This window comes from Cyclopterus lumpus, chromosome 23 (genome assembly GCF_009769545.1).
Source record: "Cyclopterus lumpus isolate fCycLum1 chromosome 23, fCycLum1.pri, whole genome shotgun sequence".
NCBI classification, from domain to species: Eukaryota; Metazoa; Chordata; class Actinopteri; order Perciformes; family Cyclopteridae; genus Cyclopterus; species Cyclopterus lumpus.
The window spans coordinates 5218187-5240000 of record NC_046988.1 but is presented as its reverse complement, the minus strand read 5'-3'; the positions used below and the strand labels follow the sequence as shown (position 1 = coordinate 5240000).

Here is a 21814-nt window from a genome sequence, read left to right as displayed (position 1 = left end):
TCACTCATTCAACCAAAAAACAAAGCTTTGGAGAGGTGTCAAATCATTTCCATAAATTCATGAAAAGGATCTGACAAAACAAGAATCAGCATGAGGGATACGAAATATAATATATACAGCTCGGAGTGAAGCTGTGCCTTTTGCCAAGCTGTCGTGAGGAATAATTATCCGACTGTCCTGTGTCGAAAGTTTTCACAGTCTTTAACATGTGCAGTTTATTGACCTTTGGAAAGCATACAAATCTCACAACATTTATTCCTAAATTCCTTATTTTGAACCCTGTAATTCATTTTGTATGACTTCACTCTGTCCTGACTTAGTGACATCACTTGAAACCTCCGGTAACCAGTAGTTTAATACCGAATGACAAAACTCATTGTAATGTCATTTTACGATTATTAGTTTTTTCAGTTTATTGGAATGACTTCATAAAGTTGGATGAATAAACAGTCTGCAGCTGACTGGTGAGTAATTTCTGGCGTCTTAATCTTTGACTGACTAAAACCTGTGTTTGTTTGGACGGCCCGCAATGATAGACTTAATGCCGCTGAGCCCAATTAACAGTGACACACGAAGGGGGCACAGGTGTGTTAATGTGTTGTGTTCTCTAACTACAGAAACAAGGGAGTCAGCCTGTCAGCTCAGCTCTTTGTAGACGGGAGGGTCAATGGTCCACGGGGTTAATCTTTGGCTAATCTCGCTCGCAATATGGAGCACGCCACCTGGGACAGTGGCGTGTGCACACACACACACACACACAGACACAAACACACACACTTACAGTACTTCTGTCTGTCTGCGTGCTGATGTGCGTGAGACACACAGGGCTACGGGACACAGTGGTGAATTCCGGACGTATTAATGACATTATGGCGTATTAAGGCAGAGATAGTTTTCTCAATCATTAACTTGCCGGCTGCTGGTGGAAGTGGAACTTCACACTGAGATCACAGTCCACAATGAAGTCATCGACACCCCAGATGACCCCGGATTCCATTCTGTAACATCCTTCAGACGTGACATTTTTACTAATAAAAGCATCCATTTGAGACAGTGTGTGTGTGGGGGGGGGAATTTAAATAAACTCCTTGAGAATTAAAAATCGGTGTTCTATTGAGGGACTAAAGCCGGGCAGAGGCTTTCAATATTGACCACGCTTTCATTTGTCAGTGGCCAAACACTGTGTGAGAGGTACAGCAGACCATTATCACTCTCTCCCTTTGGCGCCGTGTGTTTCCACACTCTGAATAAGTCAGCGCGCTCAATAATTCACTAATTCTCTCCTCGGTGCGCTCGCACACGCATTGCAGCAGAGGGACAGAGTGTGACGGCGATGATACGGCTGTAACAGTCGTACGTATGCGACGGCGGTGACGAGGCTTCAAACCCGTCGCTGTCGAGGCTGAGGGCTGCTGCTGCGCCGGAGGGGGTTAGGGGGAGCAGCGATCTTGTGATCTGAAAGCTCTGAAAGACTTTACTCTTCTCCGCTTACCACCTGACCGAGTTGACGGCTCGACCTGCTCTCTTCTCCCCTCCCTTGCTCCCTTGCTGCGTTCCCTTTCCCCTCCTGCTCTTCAGATTAGGGAAATTCAGACTTCAAATGAGCGGCTTTCGTGATCATAAGTTGCATCAGCACCGGCACGCCGCGCAAAAGATGGAGGGAGAACGAGGGAGTTAAGGAATGCAAGTGGGTTGAAGTCAAAGAAAGAGAGAAAGAAAAAGGGGAAGGAGGGGGAGAGAGAGAGAGAGAAGTGATGTTATTAGAGGAAATGAGAGAGAGCGGGTTGACAGAGAGAGAGAGAGAGAGAGGGGAAGGCAGGCATCTTGAAGGCAGCGGTCACACCTGTCACATCCCATTTATCTAATCCAGCGCCTACTTAAAAACAGCCGCACTCTTTCTTTCGAGAAAGATGTCGCGCAAACAAAACAAACAGAGTAAGAATACGGGGGGTGGAGGGGGAGTAGAGACGGAGGGGCAGAGGGGGTTGCAGGGGTTGTCGGATCTCTCCGCACTGTTGCGAAATCTGATGTCATCTCACCGCGTTCAACAATGAAGGTCATTTCCAAATCAAGGGGAATTAGCAGGGAGCCGGGGCTCCTTCAAAGATCTGGTAAATTAGGGCCCGTGACATTATTCATGTGTGAAGTCAGACAGACGGCCTTATCCCGGCGGCAACCTAAATGGCTTATGTTTTTTTTTCCTCTTCTTCTTCCCCATCAACCTCCCAGTCTATAATCCACGTGCCCTGCTGACATTCCTACCCTTGCGATTTTGGAGAAGTCCAAGACAGAGAGGGATCAACAACACAGGACCGACCTTCTATTGTCGAGGGGTGTCACTCCGCGTGAGAAGCGCCGCCACGAGCTCCCGCGGGACCGCGGAAAAAGTTTTCTCATCAACATGCATTTATTCAGAAGTACAAACGGAAATTCTGGATACTGTAAACTGTTCGTGCCCCCCATGTTTTTTGTTGCCATTTCTGTGCGTACATGTGTGACACTGTGAGTGCACATAGCCTGTAGGTGTGTGTGTTAATGTGCGAGTGCCTGCATATATGTATTTATATGCACTGGATGTGGCAGGCTGGCAGTGTGGGCGGTTCTGCCTTTAGTTTGCAGATGTCAATTCTCTTCCAAAATGACTGGAACAAAGTAAAAATTGCGCCTCACTCTCTTTATCCTTTTACTGCCTCTGCAATGGAACCGAATTAAACAACTTTTGTCTTCTTAAGCTCATCTGTGAGGGGAGGTTGGTTTAAAAACACGTAACTCTTGCCAGAAAAAGAAAGGGGGGGTGGGGGGGGACAAACATCCAAATGCTATTTTATTCCCCCCCCCCCCCCCCCCCCCCCCCCCCCGCCGACAGCCAGCACAGATGCCGCCGTTCATGTTCCTCTTCTTCTTCTTCCCTTTCCTCCTTCTCTGTCGCCCAACGGAAGAAACTCCCTCTCTCTCTCTCTCTCTCTCTCTCTCTCTCTCTCTCTCCCGTAACCTGACATGTCTCGGGCTGTGCAAGGTGTATGTGCGGAAAGAAAAACAAAATCAAAAAAACATTCGAAGCTTGGCGCGTCGTCACGGATCAAGGCATGGACAATGTGGCAGTGGGAAGAACTGGAAACAGCTGCTCGACTAAAATACACTCTCTCTCACACACACACACACACACACACACACAGACAGACACACACAAACACACACCGAGAGAATGTCACTGATCACTCCTGCAGGGGGGTAAGGACTTAGCTCTACTGCCAGAGCTGCCAATCTCCACGACATACACTTAGCACACCTCCGATTACACTGCCAAACACACACACACACACACACGCACACACACACACACACACACATATATATGCATGCAGCAAATCCCCTTACATGCCACGGCTAAACACAGACACTGTCAGTTCTGACTTCGAGGTCCCTCAGGCTGGGACAAGCATTACGTTTATCCTCCTGTTACAACAATATGGTTGAGCTACTTCGATGGAGACCCCCAAATTAACACACACACACACACACACACAAAATCTATGTTTAAACGTATTGTCGACACACTTGGCCTTCTCCTAATCTAAAAATGCGCAGCTGTATTTGATATGGCAGTTGGGCTAAAATGTGCGCCAGTATATTTTACCGCGACCCCTCGCTGTTGACAGGCAAGCGTGTGTTGATTCATTAGTGCATCACTGGCATGAGAAATTAAGTGTGACCACTGTGTCTCAAGACTGCTCAATGACTGTGTTAAATCTGTCGAATTCACATGCACACACACATAATCACACATAGAAATTGCACACAAAAAAAAAAGAGGGGAAGAGAGGGCTCGTTGAGGGAAATGAATAAGAAGTAATGCCTGATGAAATATCGTTAGTAGTTTTCTACCGCGGTGGCGTGCATCTAGCCTGTTAATGAAATAATTTGTGTTTGTCCATTAATGCATTTATGAGAGAAGATGTTTGCCTGATGTGAAAACAATTTTTTTTCTTCACAAGGATGTGCAAAACACAAACATGAAACAAGAAAGCAAGCAAGAAGGAAAGGTATTATAAAGTCTGCACTTGCACTACAGATTAAAAAGGCACATGCTTGTAATAATTCAAAAATAAATTCAGATATGTTTACTGGGGAATAAAGTAAAACATCCCGACTAACTCTGCCGCATCATAACTGGGTTCCGTGTCGATTGGCTGATCTCCCTGAACTACCGCTAATTATCCTTCCCATCAGGCATTTGAACTGATAAAAAACCCTTTTACCTAGACCACATTCATTTGCGTACCATTATGAAAAGCAATATTCTCATCGGCAGCCGGGGTTTACACAAAAAGAAAAAGTGAATAATGTGCCACCTTTCAGCTTTTTAAAATGTGTGTGTGAGTGCCGTTTCAGTTTTTTCTTTTTCTGTGTGTGTGCAGCTGCAGCAGGCCGGGCCAAAGCCGAGCAGGCAGGCGGGATGAAGAGGTCAGCGTGTAGCTGAGCGCTTCTCCGCCGCCGTGTTAATTTACTATGACAACATAAAGCTGTAGTCTCGCCCCCCCCCCCCCCGACTCGCTCTCCCCCGCTGCCTCACTTCCAAGTCAACCGGTCGCCGATGAACCATTTACTCACCCCCACCCCTTGTCCCCCTATCACTTTACAACAATTGCCCTGAGAGGGACAAACCTCCGCCCCACCCCCTTTACAGTCCGACAGACACCCTCGCCACACTGTAAATCTCTCCCTCTCCATTTCCCTTCATCCACTCTTCACTGACAGTCAGCTGTGGAGGGATTGAAGCTGTAAACTCCACCCACCATCACCAACACACACAAAAAACCTAACACACATCTTACAACATGCCAAGCAGGCAGTCGGATAAGCCCCCATCCCGTCTGCTAGACACACACACCCTGGCTTGCCACTTCATAAGCCACATCAGTTATTATGCTGCGTATGAGAACCCCCCCCCACCACCCTTCTGACAACACAAGTCCCGCAAACACACACATCAACGCTGTCTCCCCTTCTGCTGTCAATGAATGCGCTGCACAGCAGTCGTGTAAGGATATTTAATGTTTCAGGAGGGGACGGCGATAAAATCAACTCTGTAAAATATATTGATGACATGTTTGTATATTTGGTTGAATATAGGGAAAAAATATATCTATCTAAATGAACAAGGAATAATATAATCACTGCTCACAACAGCCAAAAGATAACCCATAGTGTATGTGTGAGTGTGTGTGTGTGTGTTTTTCCACGCCCAAGTGTTTCCCCCACGGTTCCAGGACTTTGGCACCTGCCACACATGCAGAGTCCACGGTGGGAGGGGCCTGCAGGCTAATCAGCGGGCTAATTACAGAATTAGCTTTCCATCACAGCGCCTAAGCACTGTTTCATTGTTTTACAGCATGCAGGGCATTTATTGTCAGTATGAAGGGGGGTCGACGGCTGTTATCAGAGCGCTGCTGTGACAAGGTGTGTATCAAGGTGAGGGCCCAGGAGCAGGCAGGACAGCGAGTAAAGGCACACGATAAAGACAGTCATTTACACTTTAAACTAGACTAAATGCCCTTAAATGTTATTGACTAAATTCTATTGTGCAGACATGATTTCAAAGAACTAAAATGATGAATACCAGCAACACATACTACCCTATACAGTCACATCATCACACTTATGTAGCGAAACATGCATTGTAAATCACACCGCATGTATAGAATGTAGAGTGAGTCACATCTTAGAAAGGCCTGTGTACTCACCCGCGCACACACACCAAAGGCAACTGACAGAAGTTTGCAACGAGCCCGTGCACCGCGAGGCCCGACACTAACATGAATCTCGCAGAAGATGCAATTCAACTGTACAAACACGGGGCGGGCACAAAATGCACATATGGAGCGCATAGATACACAATGTCACACTTCATCCCGAAGAAAATGACTCACTGCAACGGCTCACATTTTGCAGTCACGCAACGGTGCATCGAACGGGCTCAAGGCGACGAGCTGGTGGCGCGCGCACAAAAGCAAAGAAACACATGCGCACCTAAACAATAGCCTTGAGCTTTCGCCCCCACCCTTGTTTCTGAAAAACTAAAATGTTCAATCGCCAAAACTTCTGTTCACACACAGAGAAAGTCCATTTCTGCCTCTTTAGAAAACTCACTCTTTTCATCACTGAATCACCAAACATAGATTTTGTTTCCACATTGTTTGCTTAGTGCTCGGTGTTTGAAAGGTGACTCTTAGAGGAGTAAACAACATACCAAAGTCAAAGACGCATTTGAGCATCCACAATGGATGAGCCTTCGTTCTGTTTTCAATATGCAGAATAATTAGCGACTGCTTGTCGGAAATTCTTTAAAAGCAACAAAATTCTAATTATTGTTGGTTCTTTCCTAAAACTACATGATATGCCAATTTCAGAAGAAAGAAAGAAAGTGGATTTCTTGCTGAATACATCCAGAAAGTTTTAGAACTATAGTTCCCATAATGCTATAGTACAATGTTGCAATGATTAAAATTACGGCGAATTAGCTGATATCAGACCCCGTTTGCAGTGTACACATGGATGTACACACATCTGTCACTGGATTACTCTGATACTGACGGTAATGTAAAAAAATACGAGGATTCTCAAGCAAGTTCTGGAGTCTTAAGAAGCGTCTATTTTATATGATTCCTAAGCGGACTTGTGGAAATTGACTCTTGAGGGACGTATCCTCAACTCACACTGAGCCTAAAAGTTTGGGAATCCTATATCTCCTAAAAAGAGTGTTATTTTTTGACGCGAATTGTGGCAATTGGGTGCAATGGGTTAAATTAGGAAGGGAACAATTTTACTAAAAAATTTCCTTGGATCACTGTATCCATCATCTTTGGCAAATATATTAAACAATTTGTATTTAAAACAATATTGAAAGATTTCAACCGGGATAAAGTTTCCCAAACAAAAGAAAAGTAATGGGACTACTCCGTTTCGAGGCCAAACCTGGCTCATACCGGTTGGAAACGTCTTCAAACCAGTTTCATGGCACGACCCTGAGTCGGCGCTCAAGTCCACCACCACCCGTAGGTCACCCGTAGGTGGGCACTCAAGGCCACCGGCACCCGTAGGTGGGCGCTCTCGCGAACACAACAAGGACAATCGGATGCAAAAGCCGGGGACTGTCCTCACCATGTTGGGGGGGCTGTCCAAGTTGCGGTTGGGGGGTGAGCGAGGGGACACCTTGCCGCAATAGGAGACCAGGGGGAGGTGGATGACGCCGCCCAGTCCCTCGCTATCCTCATCATCCATTCGCTGTCTGCTGGTTGCCATGGTTACCTCTCCATCTGTCCCCCCATATGGAGAGGCTGGTCGCTTGGAAGACATCCTGGAAAAAGAAAAAAAAAGATAGAGAAGAGAGAGAAGGAAAAACAAGGGGAAGAGTGAGCAATATTCAAAAGGATGATATAATAGGTTATATGATGGTGGCGACGGGAAGTGTGCATGTTCCTGTGGATAAAACTAGTTCCTGTAAACTCCTGGACAGACTGACTTAACTTTGAATTTTTACCCACTTGGCTGGGTGCTTACTGAAGCCATCTTTAAATCCCCCCCACCCCAGCAGGTATTCACCAAAACCCCATTCAGCTTATCAACCTGCACCAATTCTCTTTCGTCCCTTTTCTCTGGATTACTTCTTTCTCAGTGGACAGAGCTCTCGCAGTGCAAGTCCACACAATATCCCCTTTAGTGCAATCCAGCTCCTTGGCAGACCTTCAAACACACTCTCAGGTCTTACAGTATGTTTACCATGGGGGCCATTCAACGTTCACGTTTCCAAAAGACGGGGCCATTACTGCAAATGGAGCCCGCTTGCACTGGGATTGTGGAGGAAATGACCACGTCTTGACAATGGGCTTTCAGAGGTAGACACAGAGTGGGGAAAAAAGAGGAAAAAAACTCAAATAAATAAATAAAAAAGAGCGCGACAGAGGCAGAGAAGGATGCACGGTGACAATAATATGTGTTTATGAAAACCTGTGGACAATAGAGGAACTAGAGGAAAATAGCTGGCTACACGAAGGCCCCGCTGTTTGCATTTGTTATCGGGGCTTTGTTCCCTTGAAAAGAAGGAAAGGATATAAAGCCACATCTATTAGGTGAACTCTGTCTCACACAAGGTAAATTTGCCTCCCTGTACTTCAGCTGAATGGAGATGCAGTGACTATGCAGCTATAATAGAATTTAATGTGCTTCTCAGCATCGCCTGAGTGCTTTCAGATGCACTTGTCAGCCTTGAAGCCAGTGCGACTATGACCCTGGGTAATAGGCTGCTAAAGCTCAGTCGCACAGAGGCAGGGATGGAGGGACTGTGAAAACGGAAGGGAGGGGGGGCAGGCGAAGAACGAGAAATAAGCAACAGGCGTCTGACTCTCAAAGTACGCTCATTCGTTTCTTTCCCTTTGATTTAAAACGTTGTCGTTTTACTCTTCTGCTCGTCCATCTGTACCTCGTCTGTCTGGGATTTGCGCTTCCCTCTCCGGCCCTGTTCTCTCCCATTCTTCCCCCTCTCTCCCTGCTCGCCTCCGGTAATCTGATTACACTCGTGACTCTATTGGATTTCCTCTGGACTGTACATCTGGCATTGTTCCTCGTAGCTAATTCATTGCTTATTTACCTTATGACAGTGGAAAGGCAAACAATATTGAGTGCTGCTCGCTGGAGGCGCTGAGGAGAGACGTGCGGCGTTATCACGTCGCGGGGGGGAAGGTTGCGGTCAAAATCTAATAAACTCTTCTTTTTTTTTTAAATCTCCGCCACAGTGATTTATTTTTAATTGAATAACCGTTAATTGTTTTTCGGGAGAATTTGCTTGCCACATTCACAGAACTCACAGATAATCTTATAATTGAGAGCAATTTACAAATTGGTGTTATCATATACACATTGCTGAGAACCTTCTGGATCTCCAAAATGTTTTCAGGAACACAGACAAGCATTTTGTCATTTCTTTGCTCCGCAGGGCTTAAAAATAATATATATAAATATATATATATATATACTGTATATATACTGTATGTATATATATATATATATACACACACACTTATGAAGTGACCCAAATAGTACTTATATAAATATACAGCTTTGGCTATTAAATCAAGTGGTGCAAAACTACAATCTCCCTCATTCTAACCCTCACAATTATGCTTTATAAGTTATCATCAGGGCTTTGAACACAGGACTATGTGTACAGGAGACAAACACCCACACAGGCGACATATCTTCTTTATCTGTCTATCCTGGACACTGTATCTCCGTGGGCTTGCTCAGCAAGAACTGAGACCCGTAAATATGTCCTATTTGTTTCAATGACAAAAGATAAACCCACTATCATGAAATCCAATTCATATTAACACTGTGATCGCCTCGTGATACCATTTATGATGCTGCTGATAGAATGACTAAGGAGAAAGAAGTGTGTGCGTGTGTGAGTCTCTTTCCTATATGAGGGGCAGGCCCAGCTGTACAAACTCCACACACACACACACACACACACACACACACACACACACACACACACACACACACACGTGCATACATAGAACAGAGGCCCGAACACTGCAGGTCTGTCTTCATCACTGCCTGTTTACTTTACCTCCTTTCACTCTCTCACACTGGGGCCTTTTGTTTCAGACGCACTCACACACACGCACACAAACACACACACACACACACACAAACACACACCTCCCCTTGTGTCCTGTGCACACCTCCTCCTGGCCGTAACCCCAACAAACTGACCCGGGGTCAGCTTTGGAGCCTCTCACCTCACAGAAGTTGCACTTTGGCTCGGGGCCGCAGACACGTTTACACGCGCGTGAGGCTTTGAGTTTCTTTGCTTTTAGCAACTCTATTCTAATTTAACCGCGGCAGCCACGCGGGCGAATCTCGACGGGCAGGCCGCAGTTACACATTAAAACAGGAAAAAAATATATATCTCAAAGAGAACTCTTCTCTCTTCGAAAAGAGAGGCAAACATGTCATCATGCCTTATGCTGTTTTGTCCCCCCTTCTTTTGCTCTTCTTCTTCTTCGCACCCCTCCTCCCCATACTCTGCTACTACTTCCTCAGAGGTGGGTGCCTGTGAATGGGGAGGCCGTTCACATCTCCTCTCCGGCTATAAAAAAAAGAATCCCTCTCTCCCCTCCCGTTCGCCTTTGAAGTCGAATTACTACACAATTGGGCACGGCGGGTGTTCAGGTTAGGCTACTTCATTTAAAGTTTGGCAGGGCTGTCGTGCCGGCGGAGAGCTGGACGAGACCCGGAGGAAGACCCGCGGAGCGACGCGAGGATTAAAAAAAAAAAGATGAGGTCCCGTAGAGGAGATACATTTCATCGTAGCCCAGGTCATAAGCACAGATCATAAGCACAGATCATTAGCATAATCCCCCCCCCACCCCCCGTTCAACAACGTCGAGCAGCTCACTCCAACCACAGTCGTCAACACACTTAATACATGCGCGCATGCTGCCGGGCCTTTTTCCACAAAGCAGTGACACAGGAAGGGATGTCTCAAACGGCATAACACCAGCGCAACATAGCAGTGTTTTTTTTCTTTTCATTTCCAAACTAAATTAATAAGTGCTGTTTGTCTCTTCTGCCAACCAAACTCTTATTACAGGAACCACACACACACACACAGACCGTGCACACGGTGAGAGCGCTAAGCTGAGATTAGAGCGCCACTTCCCCTTGCCTTTTTGATGATTAGCGGCTCCTCAGTTAAGTCCCTCTCATATCACATATGTCCACTGCCGCTAAGTCACTAATCGGACAGCGACGTGGGTCCATTAACGGGCCGAATAATCGCCACGGACGGTGGTTAACCGTCTCCTGGCCTTGGCTTACTGTAATCAACGCGCAGCCATTTCATGTTGGCACGTCAGCAGCCGCATGCTTATGCTCGCGCAAGCGTGTTTAAATACAGGCGGCGGGCTTACGAGAGAGAGGATGCTCACACGCGCAGGAATCGGATGAAGTACGCAAAAAAAAAAAAAAAAAAATGGGGGCAAAGATTGATTTCAGCTTTACTGAAGAGTGAGAGAAAAAGACAAAGCAGCCATGTCCCAGGCTTCACACACACTCACACACACACACACACACACACACACAGGCTCTCTCTCGCTCTGTGTGTCTGGCTGCTAACATAATCATGGTGCTAACTGCTCTTGTTAACTCCTCTACTCAGAACAAGCTTTCAGGGAGTGTGGGAGCCTCCTCTGGAGAATTCCACAGTTAAGTGTGTGTGCGCGCACTTCTATGTCTGTCTGTGTGTGTGTGTGTGTGTGTGTGCACATGCGCTCAGCCTCGCTTTAAATTACCACTCATGATTTCAACTGCTGCACAAACGCGCGCTGTACATTCAGTCAAATCGTCTGCAGTAAAAATATGAACGGCGGCAAATTCCAAAGTGCTGTCAGGACTCAAAGTGACATTTGTGTTGTTGTTCTTGGGTTTATTTGTTGTTGTTTTACCCCCCCCCCCCCCCCCCCCCCACTCCCACCTTGTGACTGCTAAGAAGTGCCTGCCTGTCACTCAGGTCTATTTGAGTGAAAATGCGAGGTATCTTTGAAATTGTTCTTTGAGGGAATAGAAGGGCATATCAAAATAGTTGAGCGGAATGTGCCTTTTAGATAAGGCACCCGGGGCGTTTTGCTTCGGAGGAGCCAACCGCAACATTTACATCCGTATGACACCTCAGGCGGGAATTTAAACAAATGTTTTCCCCCGTGTCGCGCTATCACTCGCTTTATTGCCATCGCTTTCTTTTTTTTCCCCTCTTCTTGTCTAACCTCTCCTCTTCTCTCTCTCTCTCTCCCTCCCTCTTGCTACATTCACTATTCCTTGTCTCAGCTTTCAAAACTCCTTCTCTTTCCGTCTCCATCCCTCCGTCACACTCTCTTGAACTTATTTTAACATCGTCTGTCCTCCTGCTCTTTCTCGCTCTCCCTCTCTCTGTCTGTGCCCCGGTGTTGTCTTACTTACTGTTCCCTCTTTACACAATCAGCTGTTTGTAAGAATGTCGCTCCATCTCTCCCCTCCCTCCCCCTTCTCTCCCTTCTTCCCCCTGTGCAGACTCTTAAGGATATTGCCTAATATCTATTTATAGGCTGTCCTTTTGAACAGTGGGAAGAGTGGGGCAGCAACATAGAGGAAAGGCTAAGATGGAGGGATAAAGATTAAGCGAGGGAAGCCCTGGAAGAGTTGGCCAATGATGTTACTTTTTCCCTCAGTGTGGCTCTGCTGGGTTTTGATATTCTTGCGAAACAATATAATTTATTGATTAGACTTTAAAAGCATAAAAGTAATTGTTTTTTACGTTCCTCTCCCACATTGCAGAAAATGCAGATTTTAAAAACGAATGGTAAAGCGAACCCCCCTGATAACTTTCTCCACTGGAAACGGTGTGCACACAGAGAATGTGAACACAGCTCCTGCCTGTATAATAATCACACAGTCATGTACACACAGACCCACCCTGACACGCACACACACACACACACACACACAAAAAGGCGCAGACACACACTCAGCATCACGCACACAAAGCATCCTCTGTGAGGTGCCCTAACAGCCCAAACCCTGTTTCCTGTCCAGTTTAACCACAAAAGGCAGTAACACACAACCTAATGTCACCGCTGTTAATCACACACGCACACACACACACGCCGGAGAGACAGTCATGTGTTTGTGTGTGTGTGTGTGTGTGTGTAAAGAAAGCAAACAGGGGGTGGGCGCTCTCTCTCTCTCTCTCTCTCTCTCTCTCAGCCAGCCAGCCCTTTAGTCACCAGCGAGGCATCGCTCCACATACTTTCCTTGTCATGTTTTCGGCTATTTTTCCCTTCTTTTAAAAATGTTATGTCTTTACACTGAGTCACCAGACGACGTGATCATCGCTGACATTTTAGAACGGCAGAAAGGTTGGAGAAAGGATAAGTGATGGAGGGAAGGAGGGAAGAAAGTTTGCTTTGCTCGTCCATCCATCTATAAACTTTAGGTGGCTTTGTCGTCATCAGTTTAAGGCCAAGTAAAAACAGCTCGTGGGAAAATCTTGAGTGTTGCTATAGAAGAAGGAAGAGAGGCAGAAGGGCAGTGGGAGAGAGGGGGGTTGAAACGAGACAGACGGAGAGAGGAAAAGTGCATCCGGTGGACGGCGGCCCCGCTCCCCTGGTGTTTTGCGAGGGGGAGACGCTGCATAATGTTTATTGAGCGAGGGACAGTGTTTTTCCATTGTTGCGCCAGGCCACTATTTGTGCTGCATTTGTTAAGCAATCCATAACGGAGTCACAACATTTGTCTCACTGTCAGTGACTTGGCCTACCCCTGTAAACCACACACGCACGCACACACACACACACACACACACACACACACACACACACACACACACACACACACACACAGCTGGCCTCCGTCTTTCTCCCTGCACTTTGAAACTATCCCACCTCGGCCCAAATGGTCTCCTCCTTTTTCCTCTGCCACCCCCGGGCCCTGTCTCCCTCTCTCTCTCTCTCTCCCTCCCTCACTACCTGGAAAGACAGAGGTTTCATTGTGGCGCACTGGAATGGAGCTCCAAGCCTCTAACACTGTCTCCTTTTGTAGATTGGGCGGATGGTAAATGGTGTGTGTGTGTGTGTGTGTGTTTATGAGAGAAAAGACAGAGTGAGATTAGTGTAAGACAAAGATGCCTGAATTGATGGATGGCTGTGAAGTGTGAATCCTGGATGAAAACACACACACGCACACATACACGCACACATACACGCACACATACACACGCCGCTGGAGTTCTCCTGCTCTGTTGACGATGCAATACCTCCACCTGACCTTTGACCCCTACCCTGTGACCCCATGTCATATGACCAGACTCAAGAGAGCCTGGAGGGACACCTCTGTCTGCGTTTTCCACACCCGCAGACACACTCTCCCTTTCCCTGTCCCGTCTAAGACTCCATCCACTTCATCCCATACACACCCGCTCCTCCTCCGCAGTCCATAAATAACAACAACAACAAATTCAGCCAAATCCCCCCCTCCCTTTCTTCTATTGGCTATCAGAGAGGGTCAGCTGATCGCACCGTGGTGGGAGAGAGTTGGAGGGCCGAAGGGGGAGGGTGGGAGTGTGCTGAGAGAGGGGAGGAAGTGTGGGGGGGTGGCGGCTTTAGCATTCTCCTCTGGTATTTTTCTGTCTGTCTGTCGTTCTTTCTTTCCCTTTCTTTCTCTTTGCCCCCCCCCCCCCCCCCCCCACACACTCGCTCCGTGGATGGAGACACGGTTATCAAGGCTCTCTGGGGACAGACAATATGGCCCAGACAATGGCCCCCAGTCCGAGGTGGTGGTGGTGGGAGAGAGAGGGAGAGAAAGGGAGGCCGGGACAGGGCCACAGGGGAAGAGAGGGGCAGAATGGCGCATTAGTTTGCAAAGCACGGACACTTCACTCAATTACTCTACTCGCTTCCTCCCTCTCTCTCTCTCTCTCTCTCTCTCTCTCACACACGCACACGCACTCACGCACACACACACACACACTCCCTGTCCTCAAACACACACACCACTTTAATCTCGCCCTTTTAAATGAAGTACAGAGACACTCACACTGCTCACTTCAATTGGAAACAAGTTTTTATCAGGAGCCACAAGATTATTTCTCTTTAAAAAAAAAAAAAACTGTCCATCCTGCTCTGATTACTAAATATAAATGTCAATAATTATTCAAATAAATACAAATAAACAGCAGGGGTGGAGATTTTGCGAAAGCAGCAAAAGCACATTGTACAAACTCAAACTCCGGCGTTCGAAATTTCTTCAGCGTATTATAATCCAAGTTTTAAAATGAAAGGTGCTCCTCATGCCAAATGGCCTCCTTCACAATGTTTTATTATTATAATAATGAATAATAATCACTTGTGCATTAAAGTGTAAGTGTCATATTACTGTTTTAGGTGATTCATGTAGAGCCAATTTTAAATACTTCATATTTTGACGAGTGCTTTAAACTAATTTGATACCTTGATCATTGCTTTGTATTTAAAATCTTTAAAGTAACAATTATTAGCTTTGTAATAGTAAACAAATACAATATTTAGTCGAGCAGTAGGTGGAAATACTCAAGTAAAATACCTTTAAAATCAAACTAAAGTGCGGTGCTTGATCTAATGTACTTATTTACTTTCCACCACTGTGGAAATATAAATCTGATTCATGAATAGTAATAAAAACAAAAAAAACGGTTTGTCTCAGTGGAATTACATGAAATCCTTCAGGCTGCTGATACCGTCCTTGTTGCTGAGTGCGAGGCGAGTAACGTCAGATTGGATGTGAGCGAGTCCTGCTTAAAACCGCTCAAAGTGTTGACACAACCAGTGGTGCACACGCACACACACACACACACACACGCACACACACACACACACACACGCACACACGCGCGCACACACACACACACACACACACACCCCAATAAACCGGGGGGGACAAATGGAGGGGTGTGAAAATCCACCACTGCCTTAACACCACATCGACAGAGACCTCTTCCTCCCCTCCTGAACCCCCCCACCCACACCCCCTCTTAATCTCTGGCACTTCTCTGTAACCCTGCTTCTTCTCCTGCTCCTTCTCCTGCTCATCGGGGAGGAATGTGTCACTTTGACCGCATCACCCCCTTCGTCTCTCCATCCTCCATCTCCCTCTGAAGTCTCTCGATAGTGCTTTGGTTGCTTTGGCTTCCTCCCCGTGTGTGTTCTTTCTCTGTTTCTGTTTGAGCGAACAGATGAGGCCGTGTTAGCAAAGGCAATCTGCTTCCAGTAATTTCAGCTCCGACTGGAAATTGTGAAAGGCGTCCGCGCGCTTGTAGAACGCAAAGAACGGTTGGAATCATAAAAAGACGTAATTGGAATATAAATGTTGAAACGTTAACTAATGTGAATCGCAGAGAATTGACGCTGTGGCAAGGCATGAAAGTGCGTTTTAAACAGCTAGTCAAGAAGAAATATAAAACCATATCGCAAGACTTGTTGGCTTAAAAAAATGAGAATTGAAAATATATATTTACCTTCAAAAGGTAACTCACATGCAGCAACAAATCAAGAAAACATTAACATTTCAATTGTGATTTCTCACCTCTTTTTAGACACAACCTCTCCGAAAAACTCAGACAAACTCATCTTCCTTGGCTATTTTCAATCAAAACCCTGCAGACTTTTTGACAACAATGCGATTAAGGAAGGGGAGAAAAGAAGGAGAAGAAGAAAAAAAAAAAAGTGGAAACAAGTGTTGGTGGAAGTAGAAGGAGAGGAAGAAGTGTGAGAGGGCGACAGGATGAAAAAGAAAAGCACGGGTGAAGGAGGCGAGCGGAGACTTACAGAAACGCAGGAACCGAAAGCATCGCGACCACCGAGGCTGGAGAGCACACACACTGGCTACTCATACACACTCCGCTCCGCAGAGAGACGAGTGCTCGACACACAGGAAACACACACACACGCGCACACACATGCACGCGCACGGAAAGGAAGATACCCCTCTCTTGCTCACACACATACATCCACATACGAATGTATACATACACACACACACACACACACACACACACACACGGCCAGAGCCACAGTGATGGAGTGCATTACTGGAAAGCAAGAGTTTTAAGCACTCTCCTCCTAAGTCATTGTAATCCCTGCATTTATCTCCATACATTCTGCTTTTGGGTGTAATCCTTTAAATTTTTAATTCCTGCTAGCTGTTGTTATCTTCTTCTTTTTTTTCTCCTCTCTCTCTCTCCTTAACCACTTTGCCGGATTGAGCGGTTTATTAAAAACAGGTTTTTTTCTACGTCTAAATGTGTTCTTAATTCAAAGGGGGCCCCTGAACCCCCCACCACCAACCCCACCGACCCCAGTTTATCTCGGAACAAAAGATTAGTTTCATCGGGGGCAAAACAGAGCGCTACTTTAATGCAATAAAAGTCAAGCAGGAGAAGGGAGAGAGGGAGGCGTACGTGTGTGTGTGCGTGTGTGTGTGTTAGTATTAAAACGCCGGGTATTATAACATAATCTGTCTCTCACAGCATTAGCATCAAACGGCCATTATTCCACCGGCAAAAGCCACTTGTGTTGACAGTGTCGGAGAGAGGGCAAGGGTTAGCACCTCTAAATGAAGCAGGCCCGCACGAACATCAGAGGGGCACAGTGAGATTAACATTAGCATAAGGCAAGAAGAAAAAAACAACACAACAACAACAACACCACCACCATGGAGATTGACAATGGGATTACCGTGGGTTTGCATGTATTGAATTTGGATTAAGTGAAAAATAAATTGCAAAATAAGTCAATTCCAAAATAAGAGGTTGAGCAGGAGGGCAGGGTGTAAGCATTTCGAATGCGGATTGGAGAAGTCGTTCATTTTGGTTGTCTAAAAATAAAGGAATTTCTTTACATAATTGTGACTTGTTGAATGCTCCTAAAGGCGGCTACAGACGGAGACGTATAAACAGCTGATAGGGTAAAGCAGAAGTAAATAAAGTTGTGGTGAGAAGTGGAGATGAGCTTACATTCTGACTTTGACACAAACTCTCTGAAAAGTGCCTCTTTTTTCTCTTCACACGCTCACACACACACTGTTTTACGCCGTTTGTCATGAAGGTATTGAACTGAATTAACACAACTCTGGTCAGGGAGGTGGGGCAGAGGAGGTAAAGTGGGACGATTGTGTTACCTCTGGGGGGAAAGAAACAACATATGAAACACACACACACACACACACACACACACACACACACACACACACACGTTTATGTAATGCCTGCTTTACCCTGGCTATGCATGTGGTATCTCTTCCAAAAGAATAGGAGTCAATCATCAACTATCCTTTACCGTCTCTGCCTCTGTCACACACACACACACACTCCCCAGCCTCAAACTCAGCCGACTCGCTGAGACACTTCACATGCTTCACACACACACACACACAAACATATATATACACACACACACACACACGCACACACACACACACACACACAGAGAGAGAACGAGTCTTCTCTCCACACACATGCCTCTCTACTTTCTGTCCCGCTCCGTCCTGTCCTCTCTCTCTGTCATCTCTACGTGAACATGTGTATGTTTTTTGCGTGCGTGTGTGTGTGAGAAAGCGTCACGTACCTGTTACACTCCTGAGGTAGCTCAGGCTCAGTGAGCATGCTGGAGTAAGGGTCCGTCACTCTTGTCAACAACAACATAAAACAGTCCCACAATGCTCAGATGAACAAGGTAAGTCTCCCAAAAACAAGTAGGGATAAAAGTGATCCTTCAACCTCTCTCACACACACTGCCGATTCTCTCTCTCTCTCGCTCTCTCTCTGTGTGTTCCTCTCTGTCTCTCTACTCACACACTTTCAGCCTTACACCCTCCCTCACTCTCTCTCTCTCTCTCGCTCTCTCTCTCTCACTCACTGCCTCTGTCCCTCCTCTTCTCCCTCCCTTGCTGTAAGCTGTGAGATCTAGGCTCAGCTCTTAAAGGGCCAGCAGCAGAGCCTCTTCATCTGTCGCTCACTCAGTGTGTGTGTGTGTAAGCAAAGGGGAGGGGCCATTTGACCATAGGGCTCATCACTCGGAGTGCAAATGCACAGCAGTGCTGCCCCCTTCCTCAAGTCCATCCCTCACACACACACACACACACACACACACACACACACACACACACACACACACACACCCTTACAACAGCCAGAGATCATGTAGACACACTTCAGGGTGATAAGACCACAGCAAGCCCTCATACATATCCTTTATTAAGCAACAGGGAATGAATCAATAGGAGGTGAACCACAGTGAACTATGTGAAACACACGCACAAGCACACAGGGTTTTAAGAGTGTTGTTTTCCTTTTGATCGCTCTTATTTGGCCACAAGCGTCTTGGTGGATCTATTATAAGAAGAATGTGTACTTTTTGTTCCATGGGTCATTATTGTCATTCCAAAGTATTTTATAAAGTCTTGCAGAGCGACAGCAACATGATTCTCTTATTGGATGTTCACACTATGAGGTTTAATATCTCCTCACATTATTGCCTCTTATTTCCAGTTTGTCCTTTTCAAAGTCAGGGTTTTGAGACGTAATCATGAAGACAGCTGTGTGTAATTCTCTGTACCGGCATGAATCCCACATTAAAATACCGATAGATATTTATCTCAAATGATCGGGGCGACGACCATCACAGATTTTTTTAAAAGAAGCAGTTATTGGATTACTGAAGCACTACTATAGACAGCGTTCCAGCCTGACATGCGGGAGGGCTGCACGTTACCACGTTATTTGCAATGCTTTGCACTCACCCGCGCTTAATTGGTTAACTTGTGTCGTTCCATCCTCTTTTACTGGCCATTTGGTTCCACTGTTGTTCGCAAAGTGAAGCTGTCGTGCGCTCCACTTTGACACGTACCATGCTCTTCACATGATTGGCTCCGCTGACAGAAGTAACAGAACAGTGGTCGTAAAACGAGCCTTGACACACGACTAATACGAGGCGTCCGGAGCTGTGAAAAGCCACGACAAAATGAATGAACTGCTCCACTGTCCCAAGGGGTTAAAACACATTTATATGAGCGTGTATACGTGTTATTACCGTTAGCTGATAACGCTGAAAGAAATCTAGAATTCCTGTTTCCAAGAAGAAAAACATAGAAAAACTTACTGACTATTAAAAGGCTGCATTGTTAGCCAATAGAAATGCATCCTTCTCTTTCTAATACATTTTCTACCCACTCCTGTCTTTAAATGCAGTTATTCTAATATGTGTATAACTAATAGTTTGAATAGAATGTGCATATGAATTAGTTTTTTATGCCTTTCAGTATTAGTGCAGAACAATGACAAGGACGAGCCATTCAGGTGTGATGCACATCAACCGGCCAGCAAGGATCTTCTTTTGTTTTTCTTCTCCATGGCCATCGTAAAAAAAAAAGAAAAAAGAAAGATGGACGAGATGCAATATGAATGTTTTAACATTCAATTCTCTTTCTTTGTCCATTTGTTTTGATGCAGCGAGAGGCAGACATTTGATTCTGCGACATGGAACCGTTTTGTTACAAGAAGACAGCTGAACACTTCCAACAGAACATATGCCGAATCTCACATGCATGGGCGAGCACACACGAGCACACACACACACTGACTGAAACCTTCACCAATCACACACACCCATTGTGTCCTCAGGTGTACGTACAGTACAGTCTGTGTGTGTGCCTGTGTGCGTGTGCGTGTGTGCGTGTGTGTTTTAGAGAGAGTGAGAGTGCATGCTGCTTGTAGTCCATAGTGCTGTCAGTCACTATTAGGGGTGTGTGGTCTACATGTCACACATACGGCCAATCCAGCTATTGTTCTGAGAGTGCAGAGAAAAGCAGAGCTGACAGACTGCCACTTCTGTGATACTTTAACACACACACACACGCACACACACGCACACACACACACACACAGACATTTAAGGGAAGGAGGAGAGAAAGCGAGCCCCTGTAGCTGCACCTACTGTAGACAAGCACACACACCTACTGTATGGTGTCACACACACACACGCACACACGCACACACACACACACACACACACACACACACACACACACACACACACACACACACACACACACACAGCATGAATATAGACATGAGTACAGTGTTTAGAAATATTGACACAATTAGAACCTTTTCGTGGACAAAACCATCTCACCACATATATGTAGTGACTGTTCAGTTGAACCACACAATCCTCTTTTCCAGATGGGTCATTGTCATTTAGCCTTTTTGCACTTTCAGAACTTTTAGTCCCCGTTAGCTTAAAGGTTCTCGAACGCATCATCCCATCGACATGAACTCTCCCTCAATCGGACGTTATCAGTCGTATTATAGGAGTCAGTGCCAGTTGTTGTAACTGATGACATTGTATCTGTTGTCTGGCGTTTGTTGTATTCACAGTTCACAGACCTGCCAATCCTCACAAAGTAGTAGATGGTGGAGAGGATGGAGATGTACTGTACTTTATATTGTTGGACCATGCTGTATGTTTTTGATAAATGAGAAAGCAACAGGTAGTGGAGCTGAAGCTGGGAGTATCAAGTACCTAATTGTAATTAGGTGGGAAAACATCTGTCTCTCTCTCTCACTCTCTCTAACTCTGAAACTCTTGCTCTCTCTAACACTCTCTCTCTAACTCTGAAACTCTCTCTAACTTTAAATCTAAAACTCTCTCTCTCTCTATTTAAAACTCTTGTTCTGTCTCTAAAACTCTCTTTCACTCTAAAATGCTCTCTCTAACACTAAAACTCCTTCTCTCTCTCTCTAACCCTCTCGAACTCCAAAACGCTCTACCTCTCTCTCTTTTTCTCTCTTTCTCTCTCTCTTTCTCTCTCTCTCTCTCTGTAACTCTTTCTAACTCTCTCTATCCCTCTCTAACTCTAAAACGCTCTACCTCTCTCTCTTTTTCTCTCTTTCTCTCTCTCTCTCTCTGTAACTCTTTCTAACTCTCTCTATCCCTCTCTAACTCTAAAACACTCTACCTCTCACTCTTAACTAACTCCTTTTCTCTCTTTCTAAAACTCCTTCTCTCTCTCTCTCTAACTCTAAAACACTTTACCTCTCACTCTTAACTCTAACTCTTTTTATCTCTTTCTAAAACTCTCTCTGTCCCTCTAACTCTCTCAGAAATACATTTGCACCTCTTTGTCAACCATTCAGCAGACAGTTTATAGGATATGTATATAAACTGTATATGCAGATGTAAGAGCACAC

General features: G+C 45.7%; 1 protein-coding gene across 2 annotated transcripts in view; it reads right to left on the bottom strand.

Annotated features, from left to right (window-relative positions):
* The window catches only part of sox5 (SRY-box transcription factor 5), an 83044-nt gene extending 64647 nt beyond the window's left edge, over positions 1-18397 (bottom strand). For both annotated transcript variants that reach the window (XM_034526742.1, XM_034526743.1), the window contains exons 1-2: positions 18192-18397; positions 7162-7357 (exon numbers count right to left, since the gene is read on the bottom strand). In XM_034526742.1, the coding sequence (XP_034382633.1) occupies positions 7162-7357; positions 18192-18268 (273 nt within the window). In that variant the 5' untranslated portion in view covers positions 18269-18397. The remainder of the gene's footprint in view (positions 1-7161; positions 7358-18191) is intronic.
* Positions 18398-21814: the final 3417 nt, after the last annotated feature.